Below are 17603 nucleotides of genomic sequence, written 5' to 3' on the forward strand. Positions count from 1 at the left end.
CAGTGGTTGAGGAGCGGAGGGTGCGGGCTGGGCTGGAGAAGGAGAGAAGGGAGGTGAGGTAGGAGGGGGCGAGGGGATGGACAGCCTTGAAGCCCAGGGTGAGGAGTTTCTGCCTGATGGGCTTCAAGAGAAGGTTGCTTTTAAGATGGGGAAGCGTTTGACGGCCGAAGGGGCGAGGGGGGTTCCGCGGCCGTAGCGGGGAGGGGCTCCCTCCAGAACAGAGCACACAATCCCAACAGTGACCTCACTGCCCTGAAGATTCCAGAACGGGGGGTCGGAAGATGTGGTAGCGAGGCGGAGAGGACACAGGCAGCTGGCGACAGGCCCCCCTCCCCTCCACTCGGCCCCACTGACCGCTGGCGACCATGGAGCTGGAGGGCCCCAAGGGCACCTCCACCCGCTTCCACCAGCCGCACATGGAGAGGAAGATGAGCGCCATGACGTGCGAGATCTTCAATGAACTCCGGCTGGAGGGGAAGCTGTGCGACGTGGTCATCAAGGTCAACGGGTTGGAGTTCAACGCCCACAAGAACATCCTGTGTAGCTGCAGTTCCTACTTCAGGTACCGGGGCCCGAGGCGGCCTCAGCTCCCGCTCCCGGGGCAGGTCCGGCCAAGGCCCACCGGAGAAACAAGGCCCGGGCCTGGTCAACCCCGGGTCCGGGGGGCGAGTCCGCGGCCCGCTCTGCGGGGGAAGGCCCCAGCCGACCTCGCGGCGGGGAGAGGCCAAGACAGTGATGGGGAGGGAGGCCGGAGATGAACGCGGCGGGGAGAGGCCAAGACGGTGATGGGGAGGGAGGCCGGTGATGAACGCGGCGGGGGAGAGGCCAAGACGGTGATGGGGAGGGAGGCCGGTGATGAACGTGGCGGGGAGAGGCCAAGACGGTGATGGGGAGGGAGGCCGGTGATGACCGCGGTGGGGAGAGGCCAAGACGGTGATGGGGATGGAGGCCGGAGATGAACACCCGCGGGGAGAGGCCAAGACAGTGATGGGGAGGGAGGCCGGTGATGAACACGGCGGGGAGAGGCCAAGACGGTGATGGGGAGGGAGGCCGGTGATGAACACGGCGGGGAGAGGCCAAGACAGTGATGGGGAGGGAGGCCGGTGATGAACGCGGCGGGGAGAGGCCAAGACGGTGATGGGGAGGGAGGCCGGAGATGAACACCCGCGGGGAGAGGCCAAGACAGTGATGGGGAGGGAGGCCGGTGATGAACACGGCGGGGAGAGGCCAAGACGGTGATGGGGAGGGAGGCCGGTGATGAACGTGGCGGGGAGAGGCCAAGACGGTGATGGGGAGGGAGGCCGGTGATGAACGCGGCGGGGAGAGGCCAAGACGGTGATGGGGAGGGAGGCCGGTGATGACCGCGGCGGGGAGAGGCCAAGACGGTGATGGGGAGGGAGGCCGGTGATGAACGCGGCGGGGAGAGGCCAAGACGGTGATGGGGAGGGAGGCCGGTGATGAACGCGGCGGGGAGAGGCCAAGACGGTGATGGGGAGGGAGGCCGGTGATGAACGCGGCGGGGAGAGGCCAAGACGGTGATGGGGAGGGAGGCCGGTGATGAACGCGGCGGGGAGAGGCCAAGACAGTGATGGGGAGTGAGGCCAGAGATGAACACCCGTGGGAGGAACAGCACGAGAGGCCTCCCTTCGCAGCCAGAAACAGCACTCGGGGCTAAAAAACCCGAGGGAGAATCGGTTAAGGCTCCCATCAATCGTATTTGTTGAGCGCTCGCTGCGCGCAGAGCACTGTACTGGGCGCTTGGGAAGTGCAAGGTGGCAACATACAGAGACGGTCCCTACCCAGCTCACAGTCTAGAAGGCTCCGCCACAGGTCGGCTGTGTGACCCTGGGCAAGTCACTTGGCTTCCCTGTGCCTCAGTCAATCAATCAATCGTATTTATTGAGCGCTTACTGTGTGCAGGGCACTGGACTAAGCGCTTGGGAAGTCCAAGGTGGCAACACGTAGAGACGGTCCCTACCCAGCAGTGGGCTCACAGTCTAAAAAGGGGGAGGCAGAGAACAAAACCAAACATACTGACAAAATAAAATAAATAGAATAGATATGTACAAGCAAAATAGAGTAATAAATATGTACAAACATATATACATATTCACCTGTAAAATGGGGGGTTAAGACTGTGAGCCCCCCGTGGGATAACCTGATCACCTTGGAACCTCCCCAGCGCTTAGAACAGTGCTTTGCACATAGTAAGCGCTTAATAAATGCCATTATTATTATTATTATTATTATTATTAAGGGTGGTAGAAGGGATGGTAGTGGATAGTGGGTAGGGAAGCAACATGGCTTAGTGGATAGAGCACTGGCCTAAGAGTCAGAAGCTCCGCCGCCGGTCTGCTATGTGACCTTGGGCAAGTCACTTCACTTCTCTCTCACTTCTCTGGGCCTCAGTGACCTCATCTGTAAAATGGGGATGAAGACTGGGAGCCCCACGTGGGACAACCTGATCACCTTGTATCCCCCCCCAGCGCTTAGAACAGTGCTTCTCACATAGAAAGGGCTTAACAAATACCATTATTATTATTATTATGTCTGCTGTGTGACCTTGGGCAAGTCACTTCACTTCTCCGTGCCTCAGTTACCTCAACTGTAAAACGGGGATTAAGAGTGTGAGCCCTATGTGGGACAGGGACGGTGTCCTACCTGATCAACTTGTATCTACCCCGGCGCTTAAAACAGTGCTTGGACATAGTAAGCACTTAACAAGTACCATAATTATGATTCTTAGTGGGTGGTGGGGAATGATAATGGGTCCTTCTAGACTGTGAGCCCACTGTTGGGTAGGAACCGTCGCTATATGTTGCCAACTTGGACTTCCCAAGCGCTTAGTGCAGTGCTCTGCACACAGTAAGCGCTCAATAAATACGACTGAGTGAATGATAAGGTGGTTGGGCAGGCCCATTGAGAAGCGTCCCTTACTGAGTCTCTGGATGGAGAGTCAGGGAGTGTTGGATGGACTCCGCTGAGTCCCGGGGAAGGAAAAGGATGTCACCACCTCCCCAATCAATCAATCAATCGTATTTATTGAGCGCTTACTGTGCGCAGAGCACTGTACTAAGCGCTTGGGAAGTCCAAGTTGGCAACATCTAGAGACGGTCCCTACCCACCAGTGGGCTCACAGTCTAGAAGCCTTAATCCCTTCCCCAGTACGCTTCCCGTGTTCGGGCTGCTGAGCGCTTCTTGTGGAAATCCAGACACCAGGCCGACTTTGGCCACCTCAGACTCATCCTTGCTCGCTGTAACTCTGCCTTCCCTTCCCTTCCGCACTGCTCCTTCTCCTCCCTCATCGGATCCCACCAAGTATTCCAGATCTTCAACAACCCTCCCGAGGCCCCTACGTCTAGCCCCTCGCCAGCCCCCGAAGACCTGCCAACCCCTTGGTGTACATAAATGAAACCATCGGGGAGCTCCCCACAAATCTCCCCCTCACTCCTCTTACCCCCATTTTCATTTTCACATCCTTCGGGGACACTCCTCAAGAGGGGAATTTCATCAATCATCATCATCAATCGTATTTACTGAGCGCTTACTGTGTGCAGAGCACTGTACTAAGCGCTTGGGAAGTACAAATTGGCAATATATAGAGACAGTCCCTACCCAACAGTGGGCTCACAGTCTAAAAGGGGAGAAAGAGAACAAAACCAAACATACTAACAAAATAAAATAAATAGAATAGATATGTACAAGTAAAATAAATAAATAAATAAATAAATAGAGTAATAAATATGTACAAACATATATACATATATACAGGTGTTGTGGGGAAGGGAAGGAGGTAAGATGGGGGGGATGGAGAGGGGGACGAGGGGGAGAGGAAGGAAGGGGCTCAGTCTGGGAAGGCCTCCTGGAGGAGGTGAGGTCTCAGCAGGGCCTTGAAGGGAGGAAGAGAGCTAGCTCTCTAATTTCTTGCCTGCTTTCAAATTCTACCTCCTACTGGCAAATCTAACCTCATTCCTTCTGACCTTCTTGCACACTCTCCCACCCACCCTCCTTCCCTCCTTCCCCACCATTTTCCACCATTCACTCTCCGATGGCTCCTTCCCTTCCACCTTCCCACTTGTTCACGTTTCCTCTATCCTAAAAAAAGGCTTTTCTGGATCCCATTGCACCTTTCAGTAATCACCCTGTCTCCCCGTTCCCATTCCCGTCCAAACTCCTTGAATGGATTATAAACCGAGCTTGCTCTCTACCCACTCCCTCCTTGGCCCGCTTCCCTCCACTGAGACCACTCTCTCCAGAGTCACCAATGTCCCCTTCTTTGTCAGATGGACTCTGCCCAATCCTAATTCTCCCCCACCTCTCAGCTGTCTTTGATACCGTGGATCACTCCCTGTGGTTTCACTCCCATAGTTCTCTCACGGTTCTCCTCTCACCTCTCAACCGACCCCTTTTCGGTCTTTTTTTACCAGTTATTTCCTCCGTCTCCCACCCCCTCGCTGTGGGTGTTCTACAAGGGTCTGTCCTCGGTTCTCTCTTCTCACCATACACTCATTCCCCTGTGGAGGTGTTCCACTCCCATAGTTTCAACTACCACATCTGTGTGACTCTTTCCAAATCCACTTCACTAGCTCCAACCTCTCTCCTCTGAAATCGCACAGCTCCTTCTGCCTCCAGGACATCTCTGCGGTGATGTTCCCACCAGCACCGCAAGGCCAGTCAGTCCAAAACTGAACTCCTCGTTTCCCTTCCCAAATCCTCTCCTCCATCTAACTTGCGCTTCATAGTTGACACTATGGTCCTCCCTATCTCTTAAGGCCTTGGCCTTGACTCCTTCCCTCTGGTCTCGGCCTGATTTATATCCCGTCTTCACTGCTAAATCAGCCTCCTCGCTGACCTCCCTGCCTCCAGTCTTCCACTCTCCAGTCCTTACTTCACTCTACTAGCGGGTTTATCCTTCTGAAACTTGCCCTGCCTAAATCTCCCCCGTCATCTAAAACCTCCAATGGTCGGGTCACTCCCCTCCACCCCTCATAGACACTCCCGACCCTTGGCTTTTAAACAACTCTTTCTCCTTCCTATTTATCCACTCTCTTCTTCCACGACACCTCAGCTCGCACTCTTTTCTCCCCTCAAGCCAACCTACTTGCTGTGCCTCCTTCTCATCTCTTCCACCACTGACCACTTGTTCCTCCTTCCCAACCAGTCTGGAACTCCATCTCCCCGTCCACCTAACAGTGCACAGTTCTTCCTCTTTTTAAAGCCCTTCTGAAATCAAAACTCCTCTATGAGTCCTTCTTTGGTTGATTTCTCGCTTGTCCACTTTCTCTTCCAAACAGTCATTTCAGCACATCTTAGTCACCTAAGCACTTAAGTACTCATATCTCCCTGGAGCACCAGTCATCGAGTGCTCAGTACAGTGCTTGGCATGCTCAATAAATACAACTGAATGAAATCCTACTTTGTATAGAGCACCGTACTAAGCCCTTGGGAGAATACAGTTTTCTTTCTCCTTTTATTTGTGAATTGTTTTAAGGCTTCCCCTGCTAGACTGTATGCTCCTTTAGGGCAAGGGACCACATCCACTCATTCCACTGTAATCTTTTAAGCATTGGTACGGTGTTTGCACACAGTAGGCCCTCAATAAATGTCGATTGGTCGCACGGGGAGAGTTAGATGTTGGATGGTCTGGGCTGGATCTTTGGGAAGAGTGAGGGATGGAGAGGGGAGAGTCAGGGGTGTTAGATGATCCAAGCTGTGTCACTGAGGATGTCAGGAATGGAGAGGGGAGAATCACTTGTGTTAATCCACACTGGGGGATTGGGGAAGAGTCAGAGGAAGGGGAGATTTAGGGTCTGCGCTGGGTCACTAAAGGAAGAGTCCCAAGGGTGGAAAGGGGAGAGCCAGAGGTGTTGGGTGGTCTATACTGGGTCACTGGGGTGGGAAAGACCAGGGACAGGATGGGGAAAGCCGAGGATATTAAAAAGTCTATGCTGGATCACTGGGGGAGGCATGGAGATGGGACGGGACAGTCAGGCATGGGGAAGATGTGAGCCAGGAGTGGGAAGGGAAGGGAGAGCCGGGAGTGGGTAGGGATCGTCTCTGTTGCCAAATTGTACTTTCCGAGCGCTCTAGTCCAGTGCTCTGCACACAGTAAGCGCTCAATAAATACAACTGAATGAATGAATGAGTGGGGAGTGGAAAGCAGTGTGACCCAGTAGAAAGGGCACGGACCTGGGAATCGGAGGACCTGAGTTCGAATTCCAACTCGGCTTCTTGTCTGCTGTGTGGCCTTGGGCAGAGGCATCTAACTTCTCTGTGCCTCAGTCACCGCATCTGTAAAATGGGGATTAAGACCGTGAGCCCTATGTGGGACAAGGAATGTGTCCAACGTGATTATCTTGTAGCTATCCCAGCACCCAGTACAGTGCCTGGCGCATAGTAAGTGCTTAGCATGGTGTAGTGGATAGAGTAAGGGCCTAGAAGTAAGAAGGTCATGGGTTCTAATAATAATAATAATAGTAATAATGGCATTTATTAAGTGCTTACTATGTGCAAAGCACTGTTCTAAGCGCTGGGGAGGTTACAAGGTGATCAGGTTGTCCCACGTGGGGGACTTACAGCCTTCACCCCCATTTTACAGATGAGGTAACTGAGGCACAGAGAAGTGAAGTGACTTGCACAAAGTCACCCAGCTGATAAGTGGTGGAGCCGGGATTTGAACCCATGACCTCTGACTCCAAAGCCTGGGCTCTTTCCACTGAGCCACGCTGCTTCTAATAATAACAGTAATAATAATAATAATAATAATGGTATTTGTTAAGTGCTTACTATGTGCCGAGCACTAAGCGCTGGGGTAGATGCAAGGTAATCAGGTTGCCCCACGTGAAGATCACAGTCTTAACCCCCATTCTGCAGATGTGGCAACTTAGGCACAGAGAAGTCAAGTGACTTTCCCAAAGTCACACAGCTGATAAGTGGCGGAGCCGGGATTAGAACCCACGACCTCTGGCTCCCAAGCCCGGGCCCTTTCCACTAAGCCACGCTCCTTTGGCTCCGTCATTTGTTATTATTATTATTAAAACGATAAATACCATTAAAACGTGGCTCAGCGGAAAGAGCCCGGGCTTCGGAGTCAGAGGTCATGGGCTCGAATCCCAGCTGCGCCGCACGTCTGGTGTGTGACCTCGGGCAAGTCGCTGAACTTCTCTGAGCCTCAGTTACCTCATCTGTAAAAAGGGAGACTGTGAGCCCCACGTGGGACAACTTGATCGCCTTGTATCCCCCCCGCCCCCCGGCCAGCGCTTAGAACAGTGCTTTGCAGATAGTAAGCCATCATCATCATCATCATCATTTAAAAAAAGCCATTAGTGGGGAGGGGAAAGGCAGGAGTAGGGAGAGGAAAGCCAGGGGTGGGGAGGAGAAAGCCAGGAGCGTGGGCCCATCCATCCCTGACGACAAGAACGGGCGATCAAAACCCGGTTGCTCCAAGCGACCCCAGTCTCCCGTTGGAGAGCAAGCCCCAGGACGGAGGAGCCCGGGGTGTCGCTCAGGGCATCATCATCATCATCATCAATCGTATTTATTGAGCGCTTACTGTGTGCAGAGCACTGTACTAAGCGCTTGGGAAGTCCAAGTTGGCAACATATACAGTCCCTACCCAACAGTGGGCTCACAGTCTAAAAGGGGGAGACAGAGAACAAAACCAAACGTACTGACAAAATAAAATAAATAGAATAGATATGGACAAGTAAAATAGAGTAATAAATATGTACAAACATATATACAGGTGCTGTGGGGAAGGGAAGGAGGTAAGATGGGGGGATGGAGAGGGGGACGAGGGGGAGAGGAAGGAAGAGGCTGAGTGTGGGAAGGCCTCCTGGAGGAGGTGAGCTCTCAGCAGGGCCTTGAAGGGAGGAAGAGAGGTAGCTTGGCGGATGGGCAGAAGGAGGGCATTTTGGGACCGGGGTCGACGACGGGCATGACAGGCCGGGGGCCCGCCCCGTGTCCCGCTGCAGAGCTCTGTTCACCAGCGGCTGGAACACCACGGAAAAGAGGGTTTACAACATTCCCGGAGTCCCCCCGGACATGATGAAGCTGATCATCGAGTACGCCTACACCCGCACGGTGCCCATCACCCCGGACAACGTGGAACGCCTGCTGGCCGCCGCAGACCAGTTCAACATCATGGGCATCGTGCGCGGCTGCTGCGAGTTCCTCAAGTCGGAGCTCTGCCTGGACAACTGCATCGGCATCTGCAAGTTCACCGACTACTACTACTGCCCGGAGCTGCGCCAGAAGGCCTACATGTTCATCCTGCACAACTTCGAGGAGATGGTCAAGGTTTCGGCCGAGTACCTGGACCTGTCCGTGACGGAGCTGCGGGACATCATCGAGAGGGACGAGCTCAACGTCAAACAGGAGGACGCCGTGTTCGAGGCCATCTTGAAGTGGATCGCCCACGACCCCCTCAACAGGAAACAGCACATTTCCGTCTTGCTGCCCAAGGTGGGGTTTCTCCCGGCCCCGTGGGCGGCGGGAAGGGGTGGGAGCCTTGCCCGCCGGGGGGCAAGAGGCATCCTGGAGGGTGGGGGAGTGGCGGGCGGCACCACGGAATGGGGGGAAGTCGAGTGCCCGCTTCCCCTCTCCCCTTCTGAGGGCAGAGTCCGCCCGCCTTGGCGCGGGGGAGCGTAGGACAAGTTGGGGTCGGGCGGGGGTCCCCGCCTGGTGCCATCTGCGCTCGGAGAGGGGTGGGATCACCGGCCCGACGAAAGCGGGCACCCCAGTTCCCCTCGCCCGAGCCCCAGTTGCCATCCGCTGGGGCAGTCATCATCACCATCAGTCGCATTTATTGAGCGCTTACTATGTGCAGAGCGCTGGACTAAGCGCTTGGGAAGTCCAAATTGGCAACATATAGAGGCAGTCCCTACCCAACAGTGGGCTCACAGTCTAAAAGGGGGAGACGGAGAGCAAAACCAAACGTAGTAACAAAATAAAATAAATAGAATGGATGTGTACCAGTCAAATAAATAGAGTAGTAAATATGTACAGACGTATATACATATATACAGGTGCTGTGGGGAAGGGAAGGAGGTAAGATGGGGGGGATGGAGAGGGGGGCGAGGGGGAGAGGGGGTCCCACCCCGGACGGCAGCGGCAGAGCCAGCCAGGGCTAGACGCAGACCCTCTCGGGGCGGTCCTGCCCCAACCCGGGCCCCCGCGGAGCACGTGCCGGTGTGTAGTGTAGGGTCGGGGATTTGGGGGTCGCGGCCCAGGGAGCGCCCCCCGAACGCAAGCCCTCGTCTCCCGCCGCCCCAGGTGCGGCTGGCCCTGATGCACGCGGAATACTTCATGAACAACGTCAAGATGAACGACTACGTGAAGGACAGCGAGGAGTGCAAGCCGGTCATCATCAACGCCCTCAAGGCCATGTACGACCTGAACATGAACGGCCCCTCCAACTCGGACTTCACCAACCCGCTGTCCCGGCCGCGGCTGCCCTACGCCATCCTGTTCGCCATCGGCGGCTGGAGCGGCGGGAGCCCCACCAACGCCATCGAGGCCTACGACGCGCGGGCGGACCGCTGGGTCAACGTCACCTGCGAGGAGGAGAGCCCGCGGGCCTACCACGGCGCCGCCTTCCTCAAGGGCTTCGTCTACATCATCGGGGGCTTCGACAGCGTCGACTACTTCAACAGCGTGAAGAGGTTCGACCCCGTCAGGAAGTCCTGGCACCAGGTGGCCCCCATGCACTCCCGCCGCTGCTACGTCAGCGTGACCGTCCTCAGCGACTTCATCTACGCCATGGGCGGCTTCGACGGCTACGTGCGCCTCAACACGGCCGAGCGCTACGAGCCCGAGACCAACCAGTGGACCCTCATCGCCCCGATGCACGAACAGCGGAGCGACGCCAGTGCCACCACGCTCTACGGCAAGGTAAGGAGGCCGGGCCCGCCGCCCCTCTCCCCCGAACGTCTCCGACCCCGACGTCTCCGACCGCCCCGACGGGGACCCCGGCGTGGGGATTCTGCCGCTAAAGGGGTCTTGGCCGTTGGCTTGTCCTTCCTTCCCCATCAAACCTTCACCCGAGGGCCTCCGCTTGGGACGGTGCTCTGCACACAGTAAGCGCTCAATAAATACGATTGATTGATTGATGGAGAAGCAGCGTGGCTCGGCGGGAAGAGCCCGGGCTTTGGAGTCGGGGGGTCGAAGCCCGGCTCTGCCAGTTGCCAGCTGTGTGACTTTGGGCAACTCACTTCACTTCTCTGGGCCTCAGTTACCTCGTCTGTAAAATGGGGATTAAGACTGTGAGTCCCCCCATGGGACAACCTGATCACCTTGTAACCTCCCCAGCACTTAGAACAGTGCTCTGCACATAGTAAGTGCTTAATAAATGCCATTTTATTACAATAAATGCCATCATTATCATTAACGGGGCAGCATGGCTCAGTGGAAAAAGCCCAGGCTTTGGAGTCAGAGGTCATGGGTTCAAACCCCGGCTCCACCAATTGTCAGCTGTGTGACTTTGGGCAAGTCACTTCACTTCTCTGGGCCTCAGTTACCTCATCTGTAAAATGGGGATTAAGACTGTGAGTCCCCCCATGGGACAACCTGATCACCTTATAACCTCCCCAGCACTTAGAACAGTGCTCTGCACATAGTAAGTGCTTAATAAATGCCATTATTATTATTATTATTATTATTATTATTATTAACGGGGCAGCATGGCCCAGTGGAAAGAGCCTGGGCTTTGGAGTCGGGGGTCAGGGGTCCGAATCTCGGCTCTGCCAATTGTCAGCTGTGTGACTTTGGGCAAGTCACTTCACTTCTCTGGGCCTCAGTTACCTCGTCTGTAAAATGGGGATTAAGACTGTGAGTCCCCCCATGGGACAACCTGATTACCTTGTAACCTCCCCAGCGCTTAGAACAGTGCTCTGCACATAGTAAGCGCTTAATAAATGCCATTATTATTATAATAAATGCCATTATTATTATTATTATTATATTAACGGGGCAGCATGGCTCAGTGGAAAGAGCCTGGGCTTTGGAGTCAGGGGTCAGGGGTCCGAATCCCGGCTCCGCCAGTTGTCAGCTGTGTGACTTTGGGCAACTCACTTCGCTTCTCTGGGCCTCAGTTACCCCGTCTGTAAAATGGGGATTAAGACTGTGAGTCCCCCCATGGGACAACCTGATCACCTTGTAACCTCCCCAGCGCTTAGAACAGTGCTCTGCACACAGTAAGCGCTTAATAAATGCCATTATTATTATTATTATTAACGGGGCAGCATGGCCCAGTGGAAAGAGCCTGGGCTTTGGAGTCAGGGGTCAGGGGTCCGAATCCCGGCTCTGCCAATTGTCAGCTGTGTGACTTTGGGCAAGTCACTTCACTTCTCTGGGCCTCAGTTACCTCGTCTGTAAAATGGGGATTAAGACTGTGAGTCCCCCCATGGGACAACCCGATCACCTTGTAGCCTCCCCAGTACTTAGAACAGTGCTCTGCACATAGTAAGCGCTTAATAAATGCCATTATTATTATAATAAATGCCATCATTATTATTATTATTATTAACGGGGCAGCATGGCTCAGTGGAAAGAGCCTGGGCTTTGGAGTCGGGGGTCAGGGGTCCGAATCCCGGTTCTACCAATTGTCAGCTGTGTGACTTTGGGCAAGTCACTTCACTTCTCTGGGCCTCAGTTACCTCATCTGTAAAATGGGGATTAAGACTGTGAGCCCCAAGTGGGACAACCTGATCACCTTGTAACCTCCCCAGCACTTAGAACAGTGCTCTGCACATAGTAAGTGCTTAATAAATGCCATTATTATTATTATTATTATTAACGGGGCAGCATGGCCCAGTGGAAAGAGCCTGGGCTTTGGAGTCGGGGGTCAGGGGTCCGAATCCCGGCTCCGCCAGTTGTCAGCTGTGTGACTTTGGGCAAGTCACTTCACTTCTCTGGGCCTCAGTTACCTCATCTGTAAAATGGGGATTAAGACTGTGAGTCCCCCCATGGGACAACCTGATTACCTTGTAACCTCCCCAGCGCTTAGAACAGTGCTCTGCACATAGTAAGCGCTTAATAAATGCCATTATTATTATAATAAATGTCATCATTATTATTATCATTATTAATGGGGCAGCATGGCTCTGTGGAAAGAGCCTGGGCTTTGGAGTCAGGAGTCAGGGGTCTGAATCCCGGCTCTACCAATTGTCAGCTGTGTGACTTTGGGCAAGTCACTTCACTTCTCTGGGCCTCAGTTACCTCATCTGTAAAATGGGGATTAAGACTGTGAGTCCCCCCATGGGACAACCCGATCACCTTGTGGCCTCCCCAGCACTTAGAACAGTGCTCTGCACATAGTAAGCGCTTAATAAATGCCATTATTATTATAATAAATGTCATCATTATTATTATCATTATTAATGGGGCAGCATGGCTCTGTGGAAAGAGCCTGGGCTTTGGAGTCAGGAGTCAGGGGTCTGAATCCCGGCTCTACCAATTGTCAGCTGTGTGACTTTGGGCAAGTCACTTCACTTCTCTGGGCCTCAGTTACCTCATCTGTAAAATGGGGATTAAGACTGTGAGCCCCAAGTGGGACAACCTGATCACCTTGTAACCTCCCCAGCGCTTAGAACAGTGCTCTGCACATAGTAAGTGCTTAATAAATGCCATATTATTATTATTATTATTATTATTATTATTAATGGGGCAGCATGGCTCTGTGGAAAGAGCCTGGGCTTTGGAGTCGGGAGTCAGGGGTCCGAATCCCGGCTCTGCCAATTGTCAGCTGTGTGACTTTGAGCAAGTCACTTCACTTCTCTGGGCCTCAGTTACCTCATCTGTAAAATGGGGATTAAGACTGTGAGTCCCCCCATGGGACAACCTGATCACCTTGTAACCTCCCCAGCACTTAGAACAGTGCTCTGCACATAGTAAGCGCTTAATAAATGCCATTATTATTATAATAAATGCCATCATTATTATTAACGGGACAGCATAGCTCAGTGGAAAGAGCCCAGGCTTTGGAGTCAGAGGTCATGGGTTCAAACCCCGGCTCTGCCAATTGTCAGCTGTGTGACTTTGGGCAAGTCACTTCACTTCTCTGGGCCTCAGTTCCCTCATCCGCCAAATGGGGATGAAGACTGTGAGCCCCCCGTGGGACAACCTGATCACCTTGTAACCTCCCCAGCGCTTAGAGCAGTGGTCTGCACATAGTAAGCGCTTAATAAATGCCATTATTATTATTACGTATGCACTATGGCGGATGGGATGGCTAAAATGACGCGGGCTAGCAGCCAATGACCTGGATGAGCCCCGGGCTGAGTGAGCCCTGACTCCCCTGACTAATTGGGGTCTCGAAGGGATTGGCCAATTTGTACTTCCCAAGTGCTTAGTACAGTGCTCTGCACATAGTAAGCGCTCAATAAATACGATTGACGATGATGATGATTGGGGACGGGCCACCTGGGCCAGGAATCTCCGTCCTCGAGGTTACAGCCATCTGCCCGGCCCGGCCGGTCCTTCGAGGTGAAAAGGCAAACGGTGATTCCGGGTCGACTACGGGAAAGGAAGGTGCCTCTGGGCTGGGATCTGGGGGAGGAGAGGGAGAAGGGAAGGCAGTTGGAGAAGGGTGTTATTGGATTTCCCGGTCTCTTGTAGGAATCAAGCCTAGGGATCAGGGCCAAAGTAGGGGAAGGGTCTGAGTGGTTGGGTCTGGGGTGGGACGGATCCCTCTCCCCCGAAGGGACCGGCCCGAAGGGCCCAAGAGACCCCGTCCCTCGGGGCCTCGTCCGCCCACGAGGCAGAGAGGGGTCTCCGGCCGGGTCCGGCGCCGACCCCCGTGCTCTCTGGCCCCCAGGTGTACATCTGCGGGGGCTTCAACGGAAACGAGTGCCTGTTCACGGCCGAGGTGTACAGCACGGAGAGCAATCAGTGGACGGTCATCGCTCCCATGCGCAGCAGGAGGAGCGGGATCGGCGTGGTGGCCTACGGGGAGCACGTCTACGCGGTGAGCTGGAGGAAGGGCGGGTCGGAGCCGGGGGCGGCAGGGGCCCTCCCCAGCCCCAACCGCCCCGTCTGCCTCCGCAGGTGGGGGGCTTCGATGGCGCCAACCGGCTGCGGAGCGCCGAGGCCTACAGTCCCGTGGCCAACACGTGGCGCCCCATCCCCACCATGTTCAACCCGCGCAGCAACTTCGGCATCGAGGTGGTGGACGACCTCCTGTTCGTGGTGGGCGGCTTCAACGGCTTCACGACCACCTTCAACGTGGAGTGCTACGACGAGAAGACCGACGAGTGGTACGACGCCCACGACATGAGCATCTACCGCAGCGCGCTCAGCTGCTGCGTGGTGCCGGGCCTGGCCAACGTGGGCGAGTACGCCGCCCGCCGTGACCACTTCCCGGGCCTGGCCCTGCGGGACGAGGTCAAGTTCTCTGCCTCGACGAGCACCCTGCCCGTCTGAACCCCGCCCGCCTGTCCGGTAGGGAATAAAGAGTCTAAGCAATAAGGGTTAATGCTTTTTTTTCTCCAATAAACACACTACTTGAACCTTAAGGAGACCTGGAGAGTGTTCCAACGGAGGGACCCCGGTGGGCGGGGGGGCGGAGCGGGGAGGGGAGGGCCCGCTCCGCCGAGCCCCTCATCCGACCCCAGCGAACACGGCTCAGGCAGAGTTAGAGAAATAGAGTTTATTTGCGCAAACCAACATCTGAGAACCACGGAGCCGGGGGCGAGTACGCGCCGCGAGCCGAAACGCAGGCTCTCGGCGAGAGCCCCGAACCGGCCGGCCGCTCCCATGGAGAGGGAGCCGGAGCAGTTGTCACGGAGAGCGCTCCGGGCTCCTCCGCGTGCCGGCCGGGGAGGTTGAGGGCCCGGCAGGGACCGCCCCGACGAGTCCACACGAAACATCCGTATCCGCGGGCTGGGGACCCTCGGGCGGGGGGACTCCCCGCACTATGGCTGCCTCGGCTTGTAGTGCAGATCGGCGACGGGACTCGCGCTCTCGTAAGGACTGCGGCCGCGCCGCGCCCCAGGGCCGCCCGCCAGCTCTCGGTGGGAGACCGCAGTCTGGTCCCGGGTGCCCCGGGGTGGTATTTCTGAGGGGGTCCGGGGGAGGGAAAAGCCGGCAGCCTGCCCTGTAGGGAAGCGTCTCGGCCTGCCGGGACACGGTGGGCCACGGAGTCCACTGCTGAGGAAAAAGGAGAGGCCAGAGTGTCCCGGGAGTTCATCTGTGGCCCCGAGCGTGGGCAGCAGCCTCAGGGCCTGCTTCTCAACGAGCAGCAAATGGCTGCGGCTATAGTGGTCCCAGTGGGCCAATGGTGAGCACCAGGCCCGCCATAGCCAGCCTCTGCGACCGGAGGGGCGCGGTCAGAGGGGCATGGAGTGTTTCCGACAGATTACTGAGCTACACGAGACGAGACTCACACCCACACGCATGCACACAGAGGCACATGCATGCACACAAATGTGGTCCAGGAAACCGACTGTGAGGTTGCAGGCAGGGGAAGAGGGGCCCCCATCCCCTGCCTCCACTCTAGGAGACGGGGGTTTTTGGTCCAAACACACTGCCTTTCACCCAGCCAGCCCGCGGTTGTCCGCGGAACGGCCAGCCGGCTGCTCTGACCGCTCGGGCTGGTGGTCGGGGCGGGGAGGGAAGGAGCCCCGAGGGGAGGTAGTTCCGCATCAAGGTGCACACACGCACGCGCCCACGGTTACCGTGCTGGCCCACCTGGGGCTCAGGGTTGACGTTCCTGTGCCCAGCGTAGGCACAGTGCCACCGCAGCCGGGTGTTTTGGGGGGGGGAGAGGGGTGGTGGGGAAGCAGGAGAGTGGGTCTACTCGCCGGCCCGGCAAGTCTTGGAGATGGGGCGAGGGAGGAGGAGAGCGGCTCCAAAAGGGCCCAGTGAGATTAAATCCGCCCCTATGCCAGCTGGGCCACCCACAGATTTAAATGCAGGAGCCAGGGGTATGACTCAATCCCACATTCAAACCCGATTTACCCCAGAAAAGTCCTCCAGCCTCCCCAGAGAGCTCCTTTTAGCCCTGCCCATCAAGGGCCGCGAATGGATCCCCTTCACGGGTTAGTTCGAGGAACCCGGCCCCCAAGATACCACCGTGCCAGGGAGACACGGGGCTGTGGGGACATTCCCCACAGTTGTGGCCTGTGCCACAACCCCGGCTCAAGTGGAAAATGAGACCCTCGGGGCCCCCGCCCAGGAGTAACAGGAAGCTGGGGCTCCCAAGAACAATTTGGGGTCCGAGGCAGGGGCCTGTGGCATCCTCAGCCAAGGATGGGCAGCCGCCGTCCAGGCTCCCAGCTCCCTGCTCACTTTAAGGGCCGATATTCGCGAGGGTTGGCCGTAGCCCCAGCCCTGGTTTAACCCTGCCCCTACCCAAAATCTGCTCCAGGGGCGGAAAGCTGACAGCTCGGGTCGGACAGCTCACTGACTCGGACAAGGGCCTATGAGCCAACCTCGGCCCAGGATTGTGCTTCTCCTTCCAGCCTGGATGTGCCTAGCCCCAGTTGGGTGGCTGCTACCGCTGCCAGCCCTCTGGAGGTTTGGGCCGCCTGGTTGGGGATGCCCGCTGAAGGCCCCTCTGTGACTGGGCAGTCGTGCCACGGGCCGGGAGCTCGTTACTCTCTGGAAGCGTCGACCCCTTCCCGCCTCCCGGGACGAGGACCTGAGCCGATCAGTATCTTCTAGCTCCGGGGGAAGAGGTCCCGGCCCGTCGGAGGTCCGGTCCCTCGCTTGTGCGATGGAGACCCACCAGCCAGAGCCTGAGAGGCAGGGGGATCCTGAGACCGGCTTTGGGGAGGGCTTCCTGAGGAATTCCAGGCCTCTGACCCTTCCCACAAACGCGGTGGCGGCGGCGTGGCCGGAAGGTCCGTCGGCCGGCCAGCCAGAGAGCCGGCCCCCGGCCTCGCTCCAAGAGAGGCGGGGGGCTGGGCGAGAGGCAGCGACGGATGGGACAGGCTGACTCTTGCGGCTGGTGGTCGGAACGGTGGCCCTTGGCTGTTACTGCCATCTCGGCGGCCCCCAACTTGCCCCCCCGTGAAGATCGAAGGCACCGCGGCTGGTTGATTGTCGGAGGTGTGTGTTGGAGGGGGAAAGGAGTGGTAAGGCGGGGGGGGGGGGGATGTGGCTCGGCAGCAGCCGGCCCAGATGGCCTGACCCGACCGCGGGCTCTGAGCCACCCAGCAGCCTGGCCGCCTGGCCCGCTTTTCCGGCCTTCCCTCTCGGGGAGACGGCGGGTCCCTCAGCCGGCCGCCCCAGCACCCGGATTCTCCCCTGGCCCGCCGGCGACCGGCTGAGGAACCCGTGCGGCGCTGCCAGCGTCCGCGCCAGCTGGCTGCCCACTGAGCCCGTCCCGCGCCGGGGAGAGAGTCCGGGGGCCGAATCCCCGGCTCGACTAAGCTTTCGCCGCCCTCCCCGCAAGACGTAAACGCCAGCGCCTCTCGACAAAGACGCCTACGGACCACTCGTCAGGGGAGGCCGCCTGGACTCAGCCCCGGCTGAGAGGTTGTGCTTCTCCTCGGCCCGAGGAGGGGGGACAGCCCGGTCCCACCCCCCCGGCCGACCGTTCCCCAGTCCCTCCTCCCTGAACAGCTGGAGGGAGAGCCAGGTCAAAGTGCAAATCAAAAAAGTCA

General features: G+C 56.8%; 1 protein-coding gene across 2 annotated transcripts; it reads left to right on the forward strand.

Annotated features, from left to right (window-relative positions):
* The first annotated feature begins 293 nt into the window (after nt 1-293).
* On the forward strand, nt 294-14510 carry KLHL10 (kelch like family member 10). 2 transcript variants are annotated; one of them, XM_038754096.1, is made up of 5 exons: nt 294-562; nt 7974-8463; nt 9274-9891; nt 13814-13963; nt 14044-14510. In XM_038754096.1, the coding sequence occupies exons 1-5, from the start codon at nt 366-368 to the stop codon at nt 14416-14418; spliced, it is 1830 nt and encodes a 609-aa protein (XP_038610024.1). In that variant the 5' UTR covers nt 294-365; the 3' UTR covers nt 14419-14510. The 2 variants fall into 2 exon arrangements, with proteins under 2 accessions (XP_038610024.1, XP_038610025.1); XM_038754097.1 differs by having other exon boundaries at nt 14145-14510.
* The last annotated feature ends 3093 nt before the right edge of the window (nt 14511-17603 follow it).

The sequence above is a fragment of the Tachyglossus aculeatus genome, chromosome 11, assembly GCF_015852505.1.
Source record: "Tachyglossus aculeatus isolate mTacAcu1 chromosome 11, mTacAcu1.pri, whole genome shotgun sequence".
Taxonomy (NCBI): domain Eukaryota; kingdom Metazoa; phylum Chordata; class Mammalia; order Monotremata; family Tachyglossidae; genus Tachyglossus; species Tachyglossus aculeatus.

Bases quoted from the DNA above. Each gene is read 5' to 3' on its own strand.
- KLHL10 (XM_038754096.1), top strand. From the start codon at position 366: ATGGAGCTGGAGGGCCCCAAGGGCACCTCCACCCGCTTCCACCAGCCG. The intron at 563-7,973 runs GTACCGGGGCCC...GTCCCGCTGCAG, and splicing joins AGCTGCAGTTCCTACTTCAG to AGCTCTGTTCACCAGCGGCT. The intron at 13,964-14,043 runs GTGAGCTGGAGG...CTGCCTCCGCAG, and splicing joins ACGGGGAGCACGTCTACGCG to GTGGGGGGCTTCGATGGCGC.